This window comes from Panthera leo, chromosome C1 (genome assembly GCF_018350215.1).
Source record: "Panthera leo isolate Ple1 chromosome C1, P.leo_Ple1_pat1.1, whole genome shotgun sequence".
NCBI lineage: Eukaryota > Metazoa > Chordata > Mammalia > Carnivora > Felidae > Panthera > Panthera leo.
Genome location: NC_056686.1, coordinates 194,471,557 through 194,494,156, shown reverse-complemented (window position 1 = coordinate 194,494,156; position 22,600 = coordinate 194,471,557). Strand labels below are relative to the sequence as shown.

The 22,600-nt window shown below is 38.1% G+C and overlaps 1 protein-coding gene across 1 annotated transcript in view; it reads right to left on the bottom strand.

The window, feature by feature from the left end:
- Window positions 1-22,600, bottom strand: part of CPS1 (carbamoyl-phosphate synthase 1) — a 127,453-nt gene that overhangs the window by 13,949 nt on the left and 90,904 nt on the right. The window contains exons 26-33 of the mRNA XM_042950028.1: window positions 18,529-18,723; window positions 18,040-18,107; window positions 16,299-16,374; window positions 11,002-11,079; window positions 8,080-8,187; window positions 6,086-6,175; window positions 4,359-4,529; window positions 945-1,019 (exon numbers count right to left, since the gene is read on the bottom strand). Of these exons, the coding sequence (XP_042805962.1) occupies window positions 945-1,019; window positions 4,359-4,529; window positions 6,086-6,175; window positions 8,080-8,187; window positions 11,002-11,079; window positions 16,299-16,374; window positions 18,040-18,107; window positions 18,529-18,723 (861 nt within the window). The remainder of the gene's footprint in view (window positions 1-944; window positions 1,020-4,358; window positions 4,530-6,085; window positions 6,176-8,079; window positions 8,188-11,001; window positions 11,080-16,298; window positions 16,375-18,039; window positions 18,108-18,528; window positions 18,724-22,600) is intronic.

Sequence of the window (22,600 nt, the reverse complement as noted above, 5' to 3'; positions counted from 1 at the left end):
GATAGCCATTTATTCCTCACTGCCTGCCATCCTGTCTCACTTGCCTTCTTGGCACAGATGCTGCTCGTAACCAGGCAACCATATAAAACATCACGTATGTATTGCAATTAAATATTTTTCTCCTTTCAGGTGTTCCTTAATAGCAAAAAAACAAGGATGCCTCACAGTCTGATGTTGCCACTCTGATGTGCACTGATGAGAATCTGAAGGTTGTAGCTAGTAAGTCTGTCATGGGCTAGGTGATTCATAAAATGTCCTGACACTGACATGTAGGGAACTCTCTAGAATCTGACAGCTCTTTACAAGAAACACAGTTCACATTCTTAAAGAAACCTTCAGCCGACAAGAGTCCCAACACAAGTGAAGAGGGACATCCAGTGGCCAATCCCATTATAGGTTTTAGATAATCCCCAGGAGGTTAAAGTTGCTTTGAAAGTTGTTCTGGGATTTTTGCATTTATCTACAGATTCCACAGTGTTTAAGCCCATGATCTTTTTAATGCTGTACAATCATTCTACATATTGCTAGTAAAAATCCAACGATCTAATTTCATAGTAGCAAGTGGATGAGGGGTGAGGGTGGGAAGTACTATTACACAGAGACCTTAAAATAAAGCAGAAATACCCAGGAGATATCTACTTAGACATCTAAAGAAATATTTGGAAGCTGTGCTGCAATGTGTAATGTGGAAATGAGTTAGGAACACGTATATTGTATTCACAAGTCAAATATAGGTGAAAATTTAAACTCTGGTCCATAAAAGTACAAGATTTTTCTTTAGCTGAAAAATCTTAGGCCCTTTCAGACTTACTCTGATAACAGAAGTTTGCATTCCCCTTACTTCTTAATAGCTTACTTACTGCATTATATTCAGATCATAAAACCATGGATTTCAAAGTATGAAATCTTTTAATGAAAGTGTTCAAGGATCATTAACTAGTTACCTCTCCAGTGGAAGCCATTTCACATCGCAGAATGGGGTCAGCATCCCTCAACCGGGGCCAAGAAAACATTGGAGCCTGTCAGAAACAATGGGGAGGAAAAATATGTGAGAGAAAGGTATAAAAGGAATAAGAGAGGATAAATATATTTAGTGAACGAACCGTCTCTCATAGGATTCATTTAGGCTATGGTAGACACGTAAAAACTTTCTTTGGTCCAAGCATCTGACTTGAAAAATAGCTTTAAAACTCTGTTCCAAGAATTTCTTGAGCTCTTGGCCAAAAACTTGGGTTAAATAATCACAAATTATTTCTGTAAATAGGGCCCCTGTGACCAGTCTAGGCCAGTGTTTCTAATCTGGCCTACACATATTCTTATTGGAGTGAATTCAAACAAAGTCTACTGGGCATTGGTTTCCCCAAACACAGAGTTCAAACACATTTTTTTTCTTGGTAGGCTTTTGAAACATTCCTCTTCTTTTTCTGATCATTTGAACTTGCAACAAGCAACCATGCCAGAAATGTCTGTCTGTAAGATGACTTCTAAAGCATGAAACTGTTGTTGACACCTCTTAAAAAGCTTTGAAAACATTCTGCTTCGGAACCACTTTGGCCCAGAACTCTCATATGAACTAGAACATAGATAGGAGTGTTTCCTTTTCAATTATTTTATCAGTGCAATTCACTAAGAACCTAATTCTTGTTCCTTGATATACCCATTTGTCTAGTCTGGACTATTTTTCCTTTGACTCTGGCACCCTTCTAAATTCTCCTGGGAGTTCTAGTTCAGGGTCCTTTCACTACGTCATTCTTAGTCAAGTTATTATACATTTCTGCACTCCAGCTTCTCTGTACCCTCATCTGTTGACATCCACCCACCTCACTAGGCCTATGTTAAGAGTGACTATAAATAAGTAGTTCTTTCTTTTTTAATTTTTCTTAATGTTTTTATTTATTTTTGAAGGAGAGAGAGAGAGAGAGAGAGAGAGAGAGAAAGAGAGAGACAGAGCATGAGCGGGGGAGGAGCAGAGAGACAGGGAGATACAGCATCCGAAGCAGGCTCCAGGCTCTGAGCTGTCAGCACAGACAAGTAATTCTTTTTTAAGAAGTCAAGATTCATATGGGGCGCCTGGGTGGCTGAGTCGATTAAGCATCCAACTTCGGCTCAGGTCATGATCTCATGGTTCGCGAGTTCGAGCCCCGTGTTGGGCTCTGAGCTGACAGCTCAGAGCCTGGAGCCTGCTTCAAGACTCTATGACTCCCTCTCTCTCTCTGCCCCTCCTCCACTTGTGCTCTGTCTCACTCTCTCTCAAAAATAAATAAACACTAATAAAAATTTAAAAAGAAGTCAAGACTCATATAAATGTAATTAGGAAAGCTGTAAACTGAAAGATACAGTGCATTTTCAAAAATGCATACCTATCTCTCAACACCATTTTTAGCTGGCAATTGTTTCATACACAGATGTGTGTGATTGTATGTATATATCTTGTCTATGAATAAAGAAACATGAAATTGAAATTCATATATAAATTACCAGTGGAAAAATATTTTTCAGGGCCTTCTACTTATTGGTCTCAAACAAAAAAAATCCTATGTATTTGTACCTATGTATAGTCCTATGTATTTTTACTTATGTATAATTCCTACTGAAAGCTTTAACAATTTATGCCATGTCATTAGTCTCCAGGAATAAAGTGCTACCCGTCCCCAATATAATAATGCACTATAAAACCCAAGGCATCCTAAATTATTGAGTTAAGTAAGATCAATAAATATTTTTTGATTTATAGTTTCAACTTAAAGCTTCCACTGTAAATGTCAGAAGTTGGTCTCAGCTATAACACAATTATGGTTGAGGTCACTAGTACATATAGGAATGGCAATCTTTTGAAGGCATCCAAAGAATGTAAATATCACAAAAATACATCACACAATATAAGTTAATTTCATCGTATGCTTTTTCTTTTTTTTTTTTTTTTAAACGTTTATTTACTTTTGAGACAGAGAGAGACAGAGGACGAACGGGGGAGGGTCAGAGAGAGAGAGGGAGACACAGAATCTGAAACAGGCTCCAGGCTCTGAGCTGTCAGCACAGAGCCCGACGCGGGGCTCAAACTCACGAGCCGTGAGATCATGACCTGAGCCGAAGTCGGACGCTTAACCAACTGAGCCACCCAGGAGCCCCATCGTATGCTTTTTCTAAAATATTTAAATATATTTATATAATATCTCACTAATCTTCATACTTGCCCCATGAAGTAAAGGTCATAATTATAAATATTCTGTGCATTGGGGTGGCGCCTGAGTGGCTCAGTTGGTTAAGTATTTGACTCTTGACTTGGCTCGGTCATGATCCCAGGGTCATAGAATCAAGCCCTGTGATGGGCTCTGTGCTGAGCATGGAGCCTGACTGGAATTCTCTCTCTCTCTCTCTCTCTCTCTGTCTGTCTGTCTCTCTTTGTCTCTCTCTCTCTCTCTCTGTCTCTGTCTCTCTCTCTCTCTCTCTCTCTCTCTCCCTCTCCTTTTGCCTCTCCCTGGCTTGTGCATGTGTGCACATGTACTGTCTCGAAGAAAATTAAAAATAAAAAAAATAAATAAATACTCTGTGCATGAGCATACTGATACATCTAAAGGAGCACAATGGCTTTGTTATTAATGTATTTTTAGGAATATACATATATATTGGAAATTAGTGAACAAATCTTAAATTTTTCTGGTCAATCTTCATAAAGGTGCCATCAATTTCATGACCTACATGGCACCACCATGAATAGCAACTGCTATTTCAACTTTTCAAGTGGAAATATTGTGCCGCTGAAGAAAGTAGAGACTAGTCAAGGTGGCCAAGGTAGTTAGAATTTAACCAACACCACGGAGTAACAATTTCCAAGATCCCTGCATTCCTGAAGCCTTGGCATAGCTCAAAAGGGGCACGATTCAAGCCTTGTCCTAACAAAATATGTCCAGAATTGCTGTTTACCAACTAAACTGACACCATCACTATGAGCCACATTAATATCGTTTATAATTCACTCAGCTAGTTGGTTTTCAAGTTATGCAATTCTAAATGATTTTTTTTTTTAATTTTTGAAATGGATAAAAGTTCATATAAAGTTGTCTGTGGTGCAACTGCATCGTGTTATTCAAAGGAAACATCGTAAATCCCTAGTCCAGCACTTTAGTTAGAAGGTTCATGAAGTGTCAAGATCTTTTTTTTTACTTTATTAAAAAAAATGTTTTAAGTAAGCTCCACATCTAGCGTGGGGCTTGAACTCACGACCACCAGATCAAGAGTTGCATGCTCTTACTGTCTAAACCAACCAGGCACCCCTTGAAATTATTTTTGATGAAAAATTTTTCCTTTAATTTCCTTGAAACTTAAAAAAAATGACTAATAGATTTTGTTAATGTTACCTTAATTGCAACATAGTCAGCAGGAATTATGGGATGGTCCAATGTTGGAAGAGGTTTCTCATCAATGTTCTCTTCAATCATCACTTTGGTGGCCACATCAATGAAGTCTACCCCCAGTGTTTTGGAAACAAAGGGGAAGGATCGAGAAGCTCTCAGGTTACACTCAATCACCTGGAGACATGACAAAATTAAAAAAAAAATAAGAGGATGTTGAGAGCCAATGGCAATATAAATATTCTCCCTGCCACTTGGGTTCTAGTTGTTTTTCACTGGGACCCAGCTCTTGTTTTGCCAGCCTCTGACTTCTCTTCCCACTGCTTGTACTTTTGCTAACCATTTTCTTTTTAGTCACTATCTTTGAATTCTGACTTTTTTTCATCTACTTTCCACAATTTCATCCCCACACACTGCTGATAGATTTCAATGCAGAGCTCAGATAATGCCACATCCCTACCAAAAAGCCTTCACTGGGATTCCACTGGCCATCAAATTAAACTCTAGTCCTTGAAGGCCTTCTATTCCCTTGCTTCAATATATACCTCTCTACATTATCTTATACCATTTCCCTGACCCCATTTTTACGTTCTAAGTTTACCTTCCACTATTTCCCTAGAAAAATAATTTCGCTAACTAGTCACTATCTCCTAAAATATGCCAAATTTTCTCTTAGATGTTCTATGTGTAATGTCCTCTCTACCTTCCTTTACTTGTCAATATTCCAGCTATTCTTTAAGATCCAGTTTAAAATATAAAATCTTCTTTGAAATCCACCTCAAACCAGGTATATGGCACCCAGATACATGTGTGGGCACATACATGTGCATACACACACACACACACACACACACACACACACACACACAAGCTAGCAGACATGCTCTCTCTGTTCTGGGACTCCAATACCATCGATTTGCACATTCCTCCCACAAGTTATACTCTAACTTGTGTTACAGTTATCTGCAAAGTCCTCTTCTTCCCAGTCCTCACCACACTGAATATCTTTGAAAGCAGAGACTGTTGTTTACACATTGTTATTACCACCTTATGCCTTCACGTAGTAGATGCTGAACCAATAGCGGTTACTGATTGGTTACATTAAATTAATTAAGACTAGTGTAGGGGCATCTGTGTGGCTCAGTCAGTTAAGCATCCGACTTCAGCTCAGGTCATGATCTCACAGTCCGTGAGTTCAAGCCCCGCGTCGGGCTCTGTGCTGACAGCTCATAGCCTGGAGCCTGCTTCAGATTCTGTGTCTCCCTCTCTCTCTGCCCTTCCCCTGCTCATGCTCTGTCTCTCTCTGTTTCAAAAATAAATAAAAGCATTAAAAAAAAAAAAAAAGACTAGTCTAGTTGATTTAACTACTTTTGGTAAACAGGATCTAAAACCTCAGTGCAAGTAATTTGTGACCATTCTACATATTCAGATTATTTTATGACAGTCACTGTGTCCATCTATACTACACTGTAGAGGGCAGACAGTGATCTTCTTTCTCAGCAGATCAGAGTGCTTTATGTAACTGTGACTGACAGATCAGTGCCACCAAGGGCCTGTGTCTTCAAACAAGGCAGGCATTATATGCTGTGCAACAACCCACACTCAGACACAAATTGCAGCAGGAGTCTCAGTTGCTCTGTGATTGTGCTCATGGAGAAGATTACCAGAGGGACACAGACCGACATAAGCTGACACAGCCGTGGTGTTCTCTCAAGCACCTTGGCATTTCTTACCAAGACGTCGTTTCCTTTGACAAGAAACTGGACGTTGAATGGACCAGAGATGGCAAAGGCCTTTGCAATCTTTCGGGTAGCATCCTTCACCTAGATCCAAAGGACAATGATAGTAGTGCTAAAGAGCATACCTTAGTTGGAAAACACAATGAAAAAGCTACAGCACCTTAAAGTTAGGTTTCTTTAATTTCTCTTTAAGGAGAGCTACATCTCCACTAATAACCGTAACAATAATAATGCCAATAATAATAAGAGAAGCCACTAGTAGGCGTCTGTTAACAAAATAATAATGTGCACTAAATATTCATAACAGGCTAGCAAGGAAGAGAACACATAGTTTTACAAAATTATCTTTCTGCCAAAGGTCTCTATCTAGCCACCGTTATATACTCTGGTTTTACTTTGAGGGCTAAATAATTCTTTCAGCCTGGGTGCTTCAGCACCAGAAACTGCAGTCCAAACTGTCTATTAATCTCCTGACCTACCTGCTGAGAAGAGCAGGCCCTGAAATGACAAAGCACTCAAAGCAAAGAGACCAGAGAGATTTCCTTGATGTACTTTTTCTCTTGCTCTGGACTCTACAAGGGTAGATATTATGGTCAGAAAAAAATGATGTTTCCTTGCAGGGAGGTTCTGCATGTCACATATACAAACCCCTCTATCCAACCAGAGCCAGATGGTACCCATGCAATGCGAGGGCACTGGCAGCAAGAAACGAGAGCACCTCATTCATTACTTTCACAAAAGGGATTCAGCAACTACACTGGTCATTAGAGGAAGTAGAGTCCGTGGTACATTGAACTCTGAGGGATTTGGAAAAATCTGAGTTCTTGAGGTCAATTATACCGATATGAGAAACTGAAGTACACTTGAAATCTGAGGACAATGTTCTCTCATGAAACTGGTGTTACAACATAACCTGCTACCTTCACCTTTTAGAACAAGGTAAGATCTTCAGAATCCTGCCCAACATACACCTAGCCAGATAGGCCTGCCTAGATTTTGATGGCAGGATTATTGGAAAGGTTCACTGAAAAAGCCTAGACTGACCTAACATACCTAAAGACTAAGGAATGTCCACGTGAATTATTTAAGATGATGGTCTCTGAGAACACCTAGCAGTGCCTATTTAGTACTGAGGCATCATTCTTGGGAAGATCTTTAAAGCAATGTTTCCAAAAGAAAGGTTCAAAGAGACATATCAGAAAGTGCTGGTTTGAGATGAGAGTTAGGGTAGAAGTGAAAACATAGGTTCCAGAAGGTTCCTACATGACTGCTGCATCCCTGCTTCTAACTGAAAAACATAGCTTTACATGCCGCTCACCTAAGTGGCTCTCAAACATTGGAATCATCTGCAGTAGTGTTCTCCAAATGGGATCCCCAAACCAATAGCAACAGAAACAGCATCACTTGGGGACTTGTTAAAAATGAAAATCTTGGGGCCCTGCTTAGAAGTACTTAGTCAGAAACTGGGGATAGGGTCCAGCAATCTATATTTTAGCAAGTTCGCCAGGCTGTTATGGCATCACTGAAGTTCAAGAATCACTACACTAGCATACAACCAAGTGGGCTCAAAAAGGGCAGGAAGGAGGCTCAGTTGGTTAAACATCTGAATCTTGATCTTGGCTCAGGTCATGATCTCATGGTTCATGAGTTCGAGCCCCACGTTGGGCTCTGCACTGATAGCACAGAGCATGCTTGGGATTCTCTCTCTCCCTCTCTCTCTCTCTCTCTCTCTGCCCCTCCTCTACTTATGCTCTCTCTCTCTCTCTCTCTCTCTCTCTCTCTCTCAATAAATAAATAAATAAATAAACTTATTTTTTTAAAAGGGCAAGAAGGAAATTGTTATCTCTAAAATATCCAGCAGACTCAGAGCAAGAAAGTTCCCCTTATAATACACTTCACCTGGGGCATGTCCTACATTACTCCTTAGTTAAAAACATTTTTTTTTAATTTTTGCCTTTCCCCTTGCACTTTTATTTGTAGATGATGACCTTTTCAATGGCTCCTTGGCTGATGGTTTGTGTGGGCAGCATCAGAGTAGCATCTCCTGAGTGTACACCTGCATCTTCCACATGTTCAGAAATGGCATGGGAGATAACCTGGCCAAAAGAAGATTTTAGAAAGAGTTGTCAGGCACCTATTTCAGTGAAGCTACTGCCTCGCCACTCACTCCCCCCAAAAACCCCGCCATTCTAACAGATGCCTAGAGCATTGACTAGTTCCTTCGCTCAGTCCTTGATGAGAGGAATATGAAGGGCTGCACATGTAGACTTAGCCACCTCCCTGTGCAGTGACAGACTGCCCCAGGGCAGCTGACAGTGGCTGAGCTGACCTCCCTCCTCCATTGACTGGAATGGGTACAAATACTGGGAAAAGAGGACAACTAAAGTGACTCATGTTGACTTTTAAGAATAGGAAACAAGCATTTGGGAGGCACAGGAGGGATCTTTATCTTTTCCTTCCAGATTAGGTTTTAGACACTGGAAAAGAAAAGATGGGAGAGGTGAACAGCTGGGTGTATGTTACAACTTAGGTGGACCAGAAAGAAGGCCTCAGATCTAAAGATTAAGAGATTTTTAAATTGAAATTTGAGAGGGCACCTGGGTGGCTCAATCGGTTAAGCATCTGCTTTTGCCTCAGGTTATGATCTCACGGGTTCCTGATTTCAAGCCCCACATCAGGCTCTGTGCTGACAGATCAGAGCCTGGAGCCTGCTGTGAATTCTGTGTCTCCCTCTCTCTGCCCCTCCCCTGGTTGTGCTCTGTCTCTCTCTTTCTTAAAAATAAACATTAAAAAAATTGAAATTTGATAAAGAAGGGAAGCAAGAGGCAATTATTCTTGTCTTCTCTTAGAGGTGAGGAGACTAAAGCAATATAAGAAGAAATAATCCAAGTGCATGTGACTCCTGTATGGCCAACTCAGGATTTTCAAGCCTTATCTGTCACATTCCAAAGTTTATGGTCTCAGTCGCCATAACCTGAATGTTAATTCTATGTGTGTCTTTGGGAAATGATAAAGCTGACTGTGGGGGAGAATAACTGGGCAACTGTAAAAAAACAAATAAATTACAGACATGATTTGTTTATCAGATTTATAAATGACTTAAAGCAGAGTAACATTTGAGTTTCCTGCTGTCACTTATGAGCTCTGTGACCTGGGCAAGGTACTTTATCTTGCAGGCTTGGTTTCTGATAAGACAGTGCTAACAATGGTATCTGTCTCACAGAATGTTTATAAGGATAAGAACGAACACGTATTCCGTGTTTGACATGATATTTAGTGCATAGTAAGCACTCAGATTTTTTTATAGTGTCTAGAGATGGGGAGGCAATATTGCCACTGAGCTCTGAAAAAAATCATAATGTAGCTGAAGTACTATGTCCATTTCTGAGTATGACTGTTTAAAAATTATGTGAATAACCTGAATCATTTCCAAAAGAAGGAGTCTAGGCTGATAAGCAGTGGTTGATGTCTGAGAGAAGCTTAGGTTAAGAGCATATCCTAGCAAATTGGAACCAAACCAGGCCAACAGACCAGCATTACTTTACCAGCACAATATTTGAAAAAGCACAAATTTCTCTAGGCCAGTCTTACATTCTCCACTTTGACACTGGTATGATTACATCCCTCTTATGTTATACCTGAGTATTAAAATACTTAAAATGTTGAAAGGGGGGAAGATTAACCATATGCTCTACAATTCTGGAGGCCAGAGGTCAGAAACAAAAAAATTCTAGGGAAGCAGACTTTACTTCAAAAGAAGAAATAAATGAGATGTCTATATATATATATATATATATATATATATATATATATATATATATATATATGGGATACCTTTTAACCTGACAAATTTCTGTGTTCTGTGTAACCAAAGTTATTAAACAGAAAACAGGTGAGCACTTTCTGGTGATGCTGTAAAGAGAATTCTCATCCTTGGGGGTGTGGGGTTAAAATAAATGATTTCAAGGGTGCTTAAACTCACGATTGTATGATTCTGTGGTATGAAGTCATCATTACTGCGTATATATGTATATACGTGTGTGTGTGTGTATGTATATATATCACAGCATATGTTTCATATATGTATGTTCATGCAACATGCAAAAAACCCTACTTTGAACTGTTAATCTGGAAGACAAAAAAGCCAAAAAGAAGATTTAACATTTTCAGTAGTGTTTTGAAGTATTTACCAAGTAGAAAATGAAGAACAACTTTTTTTAGTTTTCATTAAAGCAAATAAAATGACATGGAGTCCCTAAAACATAACTTCCTATATTTCAAGATAAATCATAAGTGCCTTATTAGTGCACCAGGCAAACTAAAGGAAAGCATTTCTCACATCTTCATTTTTCCCTGAAGTTGGAGGCATTCATTGTGTTAGCAATACAAGATGTGATTTGGTAAACAAATTTTATGTTATTATCCTTATCCACCCCACTCTGTTGAGTTTTGTCTTTATTAATGCAATAAAAGAGTGGAGGCTGGGAAATCAAGAGAGGAGAAAAACTAGGGATTCAATCAGGAACTTCAGAAAGCAAAGTATTGGATGTTTTTATAATACTCGTTGAAACATAAAAGGAAACCCACAGACAAAAGAAAATGAGAGAAAAATCTATCAAAAAGAATGATGAATAGAGGATGATAATTAATTTTGAATATCATCAAAGAGGAATTCTAATAGCATAAAACACAGGATATATGACTCCCATGACACATCAACCAAATTGTCAGTGAAACTGAAATTTTTTTTTGGACTGAGCAGCTTGTCCACTATTATTAGAGACATGTTTTGTAGAAACAATGACCTCTAATCTGTGTTGTTTCAAAACCGCTAAGGAAAAAAAGAAAAGAAAAGAAAAGAAAACCTGATGAGAAGGCACGGATCTAGGATATAGGGATAAAACACTTACTCTTCCATCTTTGCCAACAGCGTCCATTTCTACTTCCCGGGCCCCCTCGATAAACTTTGTCAGCACCACTGGGTGTTCCTGTCATCAAGGAAAACAGAAGGGCAGAATCTTTAGCTGACAGTATGTGTACAGTGTCAGGTAAAAATTGTATACCTTAAGCAAATCCCAGGGTAGTACTTGCAAAAATCTTAATGCCAAACACATTACACAAACTCTTTAGCCAGTTTGTTCACTAAGAACAAGGTCATTCTCTGCTTTCAGTGAGGCAGACGGTCTTTCTTCAGTTTTGAGTACTCAGTGAATTGAACATGAGGGCTGAAATTTCAAATATAGACTTTTAAGTGAGTGAGAGAAAAGAGGGGGCTGAGGAGAGGGTCCACTGGGGGTCCCATCTCTGTTCCCAGAGTTATGAATATCTCTCTATTTTATTTATAATTATATATATATTATTTATATACATTTATATTATATTTATATTATATATAATATATACTATATTTATATTATATATTATATATTATACATATATATTATATATAATATATATATATATATATATATATATATATATATATATATATATATTGGTTCAAGTTCTTTCTCTCTTCTACACTCATCTTTTCCAAGCACTGTAAGGTCCTACATCAGTTCTCTCCAGGAGACTGCAAGAGAACTTAGGAGAATCTCATTATTTTGTTGAGGTTTTGTTAGGTCAAAGGTGGCCTCTGTTACTTGGAACGGACATGTTCTAAACCATTTCTAACACGTGGGATTTGCAACATTTCACTTTATTAATCTTAAAAGGTCCTTCCTTTCTCCACTGTTTTAGACCCTTCTCATGCCCCATTCCCAGCTCTTTCATGACAGTGCAGTGATGCCCTCCGCACCTGGACAACTGCTTGCTTTCTCCAGATGAAATGAAGAGGTTGACTGAGGAGCTCCAGGGTTCAGGTATCTCCTCTCCTCTTTGCCCCAAGCGCCCGCAAGTTGCACCACCTGTTTGCTTACCAGACCCTGCTGTTACCCGTCTCCATGCCTCTCTTCTCCATGTGCACCCCACCTTCTCTCCTCAGCTTCATCTTTCAAACCTCAACTCTTCCTTCAAGGCCTGACTCAGATGCTACCTCCTCCCCTCAGCCTTCTCCAAACATCTTCTTTTCCTCTGAACACAAGCTCCTTTGGGCCACTATCATAGAGTTCATCTCATGCATATGTATTACATTTCATATACTTTATCTCCTTTAGTAGAACACTTGAAATGAAAAGGAATTTTGTGGAAAATTGGAAACCACCAATGTTTTATGCCATAAATAAAATTCTCTCTTCTATTAAAGAGGCCAATTTCCATACTTCATTTTCTTCAAAAGCTGACTAGATATGTAGCTGTTTATTAGCCAAGAAAACAAAAAAGATTTCTTTCCATCTCTGTTCCTTCTTCTTTAAATACCCAAAGTTTCCCTCAGCAGGCTTGCTGGAGCTGTGTTAAGAACTATATGGGATTTCTTCTGTATTATGACTATAATAGCATAATCGAAAGAAAGAAAAGTTTACCAGCTATCTCAGCTTCTCTAGCCAATCCTGAGACAGGGATCCTTGTTCAGGTGATTTATGTAGGGAGTTAGAAAAGCAGGATTGGGGTGGGGGGGACCTAGGTGGCTCAGTCGATTAAGCATCCAGTTCTTGATTTTGGCTCAGGTCATGATCTTGCAGTTCATGAGATTGAGCCCTGCCTCAGACTCTGTTTTGATAGCATGGACCTTGCTTAGGATTCTCTCTCTCTCTCTCTCTCTGCCCATCCCTCTCCTCTCTCTCTCTCTCTCTCTCTCTCTCTCAAAATAAATAAAAATTTGGAAAGAAAGAAAGAAAGAAAGAAAGAAAGAAAGAAAGGGAAAGTGAGAAAGAAAGAAAGGAAGAGAAAGAAAGAGAGAGAGAAAGGGAAGCTGGATGGGGCAGCAGGAAGAAGCTAGTAAATCTATGGTCTCAGTGGAGACTGAATTTGGCCTTACCCCCTAGGGAGCTCTGGAACACGAACTGCAACACAGAGTAAGTCCCATCTTGAGGCAAAGGTCACTCACTGTCTAGTGTTTTCAGGGTGGTGGTGATGTGAGGGATCTTGCCTCCTTGTTGATGAAGCTCTCATCTGACTGAGGATAGTTACTCAGAGAAGTGTAGCTGGTAAGTGTTATCAGCTATCGCTACTGTTAGGGATAGGTGCTTCCACAGGTAAAGGGATCTGAGTGGGGGAATAATAGCATCCACCATCCTGGACATTTGAACAAATCCATGAAATAGTCCTCACCATGTTGAGGAAGAAAATTTCTTTTTTTTTTTTAAGTTTATTTATTTGAGAGAGACAGAGACAGCATGAGTGGGGGAGGGGCAGGGAGAGAGGGAGATAGACAACCCCAAGCAGGCTCCTCACTGTCAGTGTAGTCTGACTCGGGGCTCAAACTCATGAACCATGAGATCATGACCTGAGCCAAAAAAACAAGAGTCAGATGCTTAACTGACTGAGCCACCCAGGCACCCCAGGAAAGACAATTTAATAAATTTCTATTTTTCTGCAGCACTATACATTGTTGGCCTTCTTAAAATAGTTTCTTCCATTTACTTCCATAAACTACCTTTTCCTGTTTCTCTGTCAGGCTCCTTCATGTTCTTTTTTCTCTGGTCAGTCCTTAAATGCGGGTATCCCTCTTGTCTCTGCTTTAGCTATTCTTCTTCCTCTATACTGTCTCCTTGGTGATTGCTTCCATTCTTGAGGCTCTGACTAAAATGATATATTTATTTCCAAAACTATATGTACATTTCTATCACTAGCCATGACGTTGATTCTCGATTTAAAATCTGTATAACCCACTGCTTTTGAAGCATCTCTGCTTAGATTTCTCATAGGCACCTTATACAAAAGGTCAAAAAAATAAATATATAATCTCCTTCTCTAAAATTTCTCCTTCTCCCATGTTCTCTTATTTTAATAAATGGTACCACCATCCATCCAGTTGTCCAAGGCAGAAGCTCAGGAATCATCCTTTATCAGATACTCTTTCACCATCTACTTCCTTCTATTCACTAATTGCCTCCAATGACCATCTCAATATTTCTAGAATGTATGTATGTCCCTTTATCTTTACTATTATTACTCTGATCCAAGGCACTGTCATCTCTAACCTGAACTATAGCAACAGCCCCTAACCTTCTTCCATGAATTCAGTCTTGCCCCAGAATTCACTCTCCATACTCTAGTATGACTAAAATCAGAAATTATGACTAAAATCCAAAGTCAGTATAACTGACGAGGTTCTCTTTGTCTGCTCCCTACCGAATCTATCTTCTCCTCTACCATGTTGGTGTCCTAGCCATATACTGAATCCTTTAACAGTTTCTAGAAACCCCATGCTCTTTCTCAGGTTTGAACCTTTACTTTACTCTACTTTCTTCTATTTACACCCACAATATAAAACTTTCATCCAGTTAATTCTAAATAAACCATTTTAAATTAATTTAAAAAGCCCCTTTTTAGGGATGTATCTCATTTACACTCTTCCTCAGTATCTTGTATTTTATTATATCAATACTTATTATATTTAATTCTAATTATTTGAAGCTTCATGTCCCTAGTAAAGAGAGTCCTCTGTGAGAGCAGACCGTATCTCTCTTTGTATGAATGTAGCCTCTGATACTGAGAACAATGCCATTATATAGCAGGTGGTAACATGAATGAATACATAAATAGATGAATGATTGATGGGATCTATCTTTACTTCAGAGTCACTGAACTGAGTATTCCAGATTCTGCTGGAGTTTGATGGGAATCCTTGAACCAGAATGTACTCAGTCAGGACATCTCCATTATAAAACTTTGGTCCAGTGTGGGTTCCATCCATATGCTAGCAGTAAAATATATATATTTAAAATATTCTATGAATAGAGGTCCTGCAAGATCCAGTGTTCCAGGCAGAAAAGAGAGGACACCTGTCTTATCATTCACATGAGACCAGCTGGGTGTAACTGGTTTCTCAGAAGGGGAGTTTGCCTGGACCCTTGCAGGAAGTGAAATAGAGAAGAAGACTGTGTCTTGCTCCCAGGCACATTAATGAAAACTGGCCCACTGGAGAGAATCCCTCCTCAGCCATCGACTTTCAAACTGAATCAAAATCTATTTGGTTTTCTTCTTTTACACTCTGTCTTTCTCACCCTTTATCCTTAGCTATTTTCTTTACTGCTCCAATGTCCTTGGGGGGGCAACCACCACACAGAAATGAGGTCTGGCTTCATGAGGAGGCACAGACCATGTTATTTTATTCCTCTTTGAAATGCTTCAGACTTTACTCTTCAGCTCCCTCCAAATTCTACTTGCCAAACATCAAACTCTTCTCTATGAGTTGTGCTCTCTCTCTCTCTCTCTTTAAAACCCAACAAGCTTTTGAAAGCTTTTAAAAGGCAAATATTACTTTCATCCTTCACAGTACAAGGTCTGCAGATCAATAACCCTACTGGGTAAATCTTAAATGGATCACACCAAGGTAATACCAAGGGATAAAATAAAAGCTGAGGGCAGTGGAGGAAAGTAGTTAAATCACTACAAAATTATAAACATTTTTATTAACTGGCAAGTGGAATGTACCAAAATGAAAAAAAATCAATAAGTGAGCAAAGGGTTTTACTATTAAAAATGCAGGGTTGGGGCACCTGGGTATCTCAGTCGGTTGAGGGTCTGACTCTTGATATCAGCTCAGGTCATGATCTCACAGTTTGTGGGATAGAGCCCCGTGATAGGCTCCACGCTGGAATCCTGCTTGGAATTGTCTCTCTCCCTCTCTCTCTGCCCTCGCTACTCACTCTCTCAAAATAAATAAACATTTTAAAAATTAAAAAAAAATAATAAAATTGCAGGGTTGACTAAGGCAAAGTTTCTCCAAGTGTGAGAATTAAAAATCAGGAAAGCCTTCACTGATAGATAATGAGCTTGATCGGGCAGTCCTTGAGGCTGGGAACCCCAGGGATAACTTGACTAGCACCTAACTTATGAACAGTCAAGAATGTTTATCCAGGCTCACTCCTGGAGTCTAAAACCATATAAATGTTGCGACGAAACATGCACTGGTCTTCTTCCACTAACCCTAAGGATCTAAATACAGTTAAATGCATTTGAGTTTTCTTATTTCCATATATAGGAGACTAGTGGGTAGCAAATAAAAGGGAAAACCACTCTAACATAGTGTGAAAAGAAAAACCTATGAAATAAGATAGCAACTATCAGAAGTAAAAGTCACCAGGAAGAAATCAGACACTACCTGTGAGACTCTAGTGGCCTCCTCTAGGAATTTTTTCATCTCATCCTCAGAGAATACCACGTTCATGGCTGACCCACTGGAAATGAGAGGAGGACAAGTCAGTTTCTTTCATCACTTTGGAAATAAAGCATTCTGGTCTTGATTGCTTCTCAGAACAGTTCCAGGAAACCTCTAGTTCCAGTCTGGACTGAGTAAGAACTTGCTTTTTTTCTAAATTAAGACTTTACTCCATTTAATCATCAGAACGATCAACAAAAGAGTCACCCAAGTTGAGGGTGAGAACTGTGATAATGTCCAAAGAGAACCACATAGCTCTAGAGATGGCAGTAACTCAAAGTTTGTCCTTTCTGATTCCGTGTTTTCACTCTGCTGGTTCCAGGAGATTCTTAAATCTTGACAACATTCATCCCAGGATCTAGCTATTCTTTCCCCGTTTCTTCAGAGGTCATTGCCAATGGCTGATCTTACCCACAGGTCTGCTGTCAAAGCAGGTCATTCTACTACCAACCAGGTTACAAAAGAATAAAATTTTTAGTAACATTTGCAAATATAATGTACAGGAACTGACTGAAAGGTATTCAACTGTGTCCTTCTCACTAACTGCTTGAGAAAGAACGCTGACATTAATTTACACTGAATTTTGATATTTTCAAAGTGAGATGGGAAGGCAGGAAAGAAGGAGGAATAAGAGAAGGGAAAGAATAAGGAAGAAACACACTACTTTCCACTTCTTTTTAAAAAGTAGCATTTTCTTTACCTTTTCTACTCTATTACAAAATTTTGCATAAAGAGCTTTCAATGTCTAAGACAGGAAGGCTAAGGCAATAACATTGCTAATTCACAGTGTAGGAAACTGGAACAAAGAGACAGATTGCAGAGATCAGAAAGGCAGCACAGTAGTCAAAGCTGCTTTCTGCAACCCTCCCTTAAATGTCTGTGTGTTGTTTAAATTAATTTGCATTAATACCTCAATGAAGAAGTATTATTTGACTGTGATTTACACAAAATGTCATTTAAATAAAAAGGACAGTTTTCCACCTCATTTTAAATTTTTCATTGTTTTAAAGGACCCCATCTCAAATTCCATTTACACTTTCAAATGGTGCACAGCAAATTATGTTTCTCTTATTATCCCCTGTTCAGTGAAGTAGGTGCTTACATGTGGTAACATCTGAAGAGATGAAGTGATAATTCAAAACTTCTCCTTTGATGATAGAACTTCGTTTCAAAGTTTAATATAAAAGATCCTCACTTTCCATGTCCCTCACCATTACAATTTATCTCTTAAAAATGTGCTCTCAAAAACTCAAAAGTTCAGACCAGAGGCACCATCAGGAGGTGTTGACGACAGTCTGAGACAAGCTGCCATTTCTGTGTACTGGGAAACAGATATTGGAGACAGATATCCCGGGTTTGTTCTGGCTGGTTTTCCTTTTTAGTTTTAGGGTTTTTTTTTTTTTAATTGTTCTCTTCGCTAATTGAAACTATCCTCCCTCAATGTGGCAAGGAGATGCCGTAAGCCAGGCTTCTAAGACGGAGGATATAGACTCTCACTGTCACTCCGAGACAAATGCAGTAAACTGAAGGTCTGTGCATAGGTCCTCCATCCAGCCATGTTGGTTTGGGGATTGTGGATGGATTTGCAGATTTCACATATCAAAGTCAAGTGCAATTAGCATACAGCATGCGGTTCTGTATCTCCTGATTTTTAAATCATTACTTTGGGGGAAAGATATATTACCTCAAAACATAGGAAGGTCTCAACAAGCAGGGGTAGCCCACAGACTTCGCAAATTCCAGTGCCTCGTTCTGATTGATAGAAACGACAACAACAAAATGCACAAATAGTTTAAAAGATTCAATAGCTCTGCAGAAAGATATCATTAGAACAAGTGGTAACACAACTCTTTTTATTCTTTCTCTCAAAAGACACCATTAAAATGTAAATTGGGCATTCGAAATATATAAAATTCCTAGTTTCTAATTCTATATATCAAATCCAGTTCAAAAATAGTTTGAATGTTTTTCATTGTCTGAATCTTAATGAGAATACTCCTACCAATTTGTAACCAACATTTAACCGCAATCATGGAAATATACCAGCTTTAAAGTAAAGTCACTAAGCCCAGTGTCTTCTCTCTGCCCTGGAGTTAATGTCTGCAGTAGTTAACATTCATGCTACGACTCTTCAAAAGCGAACATTAAAACAGACATGTGTTTCTCTCCTTACCAAAGTGTTCACAGCTTTCCAGGGTGCCTGAGCCACCTTCAGCTCATCCAAGACAGCTGAGAAGATAGAGCGATCCTCGGCCCTGTCAATCTGCAGAGGGCTCGTGCCCATGATCTTGACACCATTCTTGTATAGAGGGACTGCCAGGTTGTTTGGAATCTGACCCCCAACTGATATGATGCAGCCACCGCATGCCTGTAAAAGACACCCACAATATCAGCCACTGGGGCAACTTCACGGTGACTGAACAACTGCCTTCATTTCCTTAGTGAAAATGCTTACCATGCTTTGATACTTGCATTTCTCCCATCAGTGGGTAATATTAAGTTATGCTACAGAGATAAACAAACTTGGTTCTTACTTTCCAAGCACTTACATGCTTAAATCTATGGAAGAGTTCCATACAATTACACATGATTACCATATCAGGCTTCCACACAACCACACATGAATGTGTGACATTTACATGCATGACAATTAGAGAAAGGAAATCTATCCAATTAATATTTTCACCATGTACTTTACACTGTAATCAAGTGTTCCTTGGACTACTGTTGTAATTTCCTAAATAGACATAGATCTCTCCTTTTCACACTCACTTCTCCTGTTCCCCTCCACCCCAGCCTTTCACATTCAGATTAATTATCCTACAAAACTGCTTCACCAAGTCTCCTATACTTGCTTTCTCCAAAGTTTCCCTTTGCCTAAAGAACAAAGTGTAAACTCATCCCCATCAACGGGACAATTAAGACTCTCCAGCTTGACCACAGGGGAAGGGAGGGAAAAATAAGATACAGAGAGGGAGACAAACCATAAGAGACTCTTAAATACAGAGAACAAACTGAGGGTTGATGGGGCTGGGGGGCAGGAGGGTGGGGAAAATGGGTGATGGGCATTGAGGAGGGCATTTGTTGACATGAGCACTGGGTGTTGTATGTAAGTGATGAAATCATGGGATTCTACTCCTGAAGCCAAGACTACGCTGTATGTTAGTTAACTTGACAATAATAAGATAAAATAAAATAAAATAAAATAAAATAAAATAAAATAAAATAAAATAAAATAAATTAAAAAATAAGACTCTCCAGCTTTATCTGTTATCATTCTCCTCCCCTCCAAGAAGACCTCCTACTCAGTGTCCCAACTATGTGCACTCCTGCTCACAAGCATTCTGCCCCACTTACCCTTCACTGCCTTTGCTTCTTTTCTCCTTTTGTCTTCTCCCTTATCTAAACTCTACATAATCTCTCCACTAAAGTCCAGTCTAAATCTCACCTCCCATTTGTACACCCTCTCTCTTTTACTGCCACCTTGGCACCTGTCTACAGTACCCAATAAACTGATTTGAGTTCCTGTTTCCTTACTATTTGCCTGACAAGCAGTCTCTGAATCTTTAACCTTAATCTCTTATGAGCAGTCAAAACATCAAGATTTTTTTTTTAAAGTTCAAAGTCCCTTCCCATCTTAGTTCCCTCTGTGAAACTCTGTCCAGGCTTCATGTCTGTAAAATTAGAATAATAATAGCTGTTAGCTTCACAAGGTCACTAGAAAAGTTAAATAAGATAATAAACATTAAAGGCCTCACACATTATAAGTGCATAAATACTACATTGTTATTAATATTAGAAAATATTATTATATCTGAATGGCCATTTATCTAGACATAATTTGTATTTGTTTTAATAACCTAATGAATATTAGAACTGCTGAAATAATAGATGTGCACCAAATGTATTTTATCATTATTTGAAATCAGTCTGAAATACTCTTAAAAGGGATAAAGCTAATTTCTCTTTGATGAGAGAAATTATATTACTGCCTAAGCAAATACCCTGCAATTGAGTGCTTAAATGCATTGTAAACAGTATGGAAAACAATAATCCACAGTTCTGCATATTTATAAGTGCACTTAAGCTTCTTTTATCATTTTTATGTTCAATATACATCTTTGCAGAACCTTTAGGAAGATTTATTCTTTGTACTATAATAATATTTTTATTTGCTTATTATTCTTAGTTTATTAGCAGAGTTAATATTTTAGAGGCTTAAAAACTAATTCCTTGATTAAATGCATACAAAAAGTTTTTTACTTGAAAGACTTCAAAATAATTTCTAAAATTAAAAAAAAAAAAAGAAGTACCAACCTATAAGCAAAAATTGGAGTCCATTGCACTAAATGGGAGCTCAAAGTTAGAGTGAAAGTCTTTAATTAATAAATAAACCAATATTTTTCAAAATGTTCTATGAAATTGATTTTTATTTTTTAATAAATTAGGAACATTCAAAACAGTAATAAAATAAACTGCTACTATTCATTAAGGATATTACTATATGTCCTGGACCATTTGTTTCGACCTCTACTCTATCCCTCTGAGGTAGATACTGCTCTCCCCATTTTATAGCTCAAGAAACTAAGGCTCAGCAAAGGTTAAATGACTTGCCCATATTTCACATCTACCAAATACAAAGCCAGCACTAGAACTCAATTCTTTACGTACTTTAAAGTAAGTATGCCTAACTAATAAACCAAATCTTCGAATCTTAAGCTAGCTCTATTTTTCTACCTAGTTTCAAAGATGGTTAATGTTAGAGGATACAAGGAGAGCTATTTCTAAAACATTCTTTTTGAAAGTGGTAGAAAAACTTTGTCTGCATAAAGATCATCACTGGAAAGGCAAATATATCCACAGAATGTGTTAGAGTAGCAGCTGATGGTTAAGTGCACATTTTGCCCACACAACAAAAGGAATTCAGTATAAGAGAACATGTTTGTAGGACGAAGTTAATAAAAGACAGTTCTGTGGAAGAATTCCATCTTAAATTGGCCCCAACTCTAAGCACAGAACTAGCAGGGGCTCAGGGAGAAGAACTTGGTATCCCACATGGGCAAATTAGCATTATTATCATAACTGTTTAAGCCAAATTAGTTTTAAATAACTCACTGAAATAAAATATTTTAAAGTTCAGATATTTCACAGATTTCTAAATACTCCAGCCCAAAAATAATTCTAGTAGGGTCCCAAAGTTCCATTGATCCTACCTAGATTTGTTTGTATCTTTTTACTCAGTTTAGTTTTCTGTTTTATTTAAACTTGATTATCACTAAGCTAGGGCAACCCCACACAAGAATATTTCTGAAACAATATTCAAGCTGCAGCAACCCCACAAATATATTTTTAGTACTCTTGTTGGTCCTTATTTTTATGGGCCAATTAAATGCTTTATTATAGACAGAATGCAGGAGAAAAAATTTATCTAACAGAAATAGCATTCATGTTAATTCATTCCATTCATTCATCTTTTAACTCATTAAAAGATGGTCCTGACCCTCCCCCGTTCATGCTCTGTCTCTCTCTGTCCCAAAAATAAATTAAAAAAAAAAAAAAAAAAAAAGTTGAAAAAAGATGGTCCTGATTTTTGTAATTTCATGTATTATCTGTAATTTATAAATCTCTACTCTTTGCACATCTGTCTATGAGATTGATCATGCTTTCTTATTTTGGAATTCACATTTTAGTAAAAAACTTTCAACACTTTAGGCAGACCCTTAAGATTATATTTAATAACAGTTAAATCAAATGCTAGGAATGAAACCCAGTTCTATTTAGAGTCATTCATTGCCTAATGGGTTTTGTCTATAATTAATTAATGTCTGTCATTCATTCATTTAACTCAAGTTGTGTTACAGAGGTACCATTGTATATATATTCATATAGTATTAGGTGTTAAAAACAGAACAATTTTCTCATTAATCAGAGTACATTTTTATGGGGTATGATCAAATAAGTTATTCATTGTAAAAGCAAGAAAAATTACTTAAGCAGGACTCAAACTAGATAGCAATATCGTAAGGTGTCAGGAATATTGCCTGGAAATTTTAGACTCAATCTGGTTTTTAATGAACAAATAGAAAAATGAGAAATGGGTCTTACATGGGGCTGGGATGTAGAATAAAATTAATGTTCATTTATATAACTTTTTAAACAATGAGTTTTCAAAGGAAAAAAGGGAATGTGAAGTTTAGACAGGATCTATGTGATTCTTATTCATTGCTGTAGCCTGTGAAGATTAT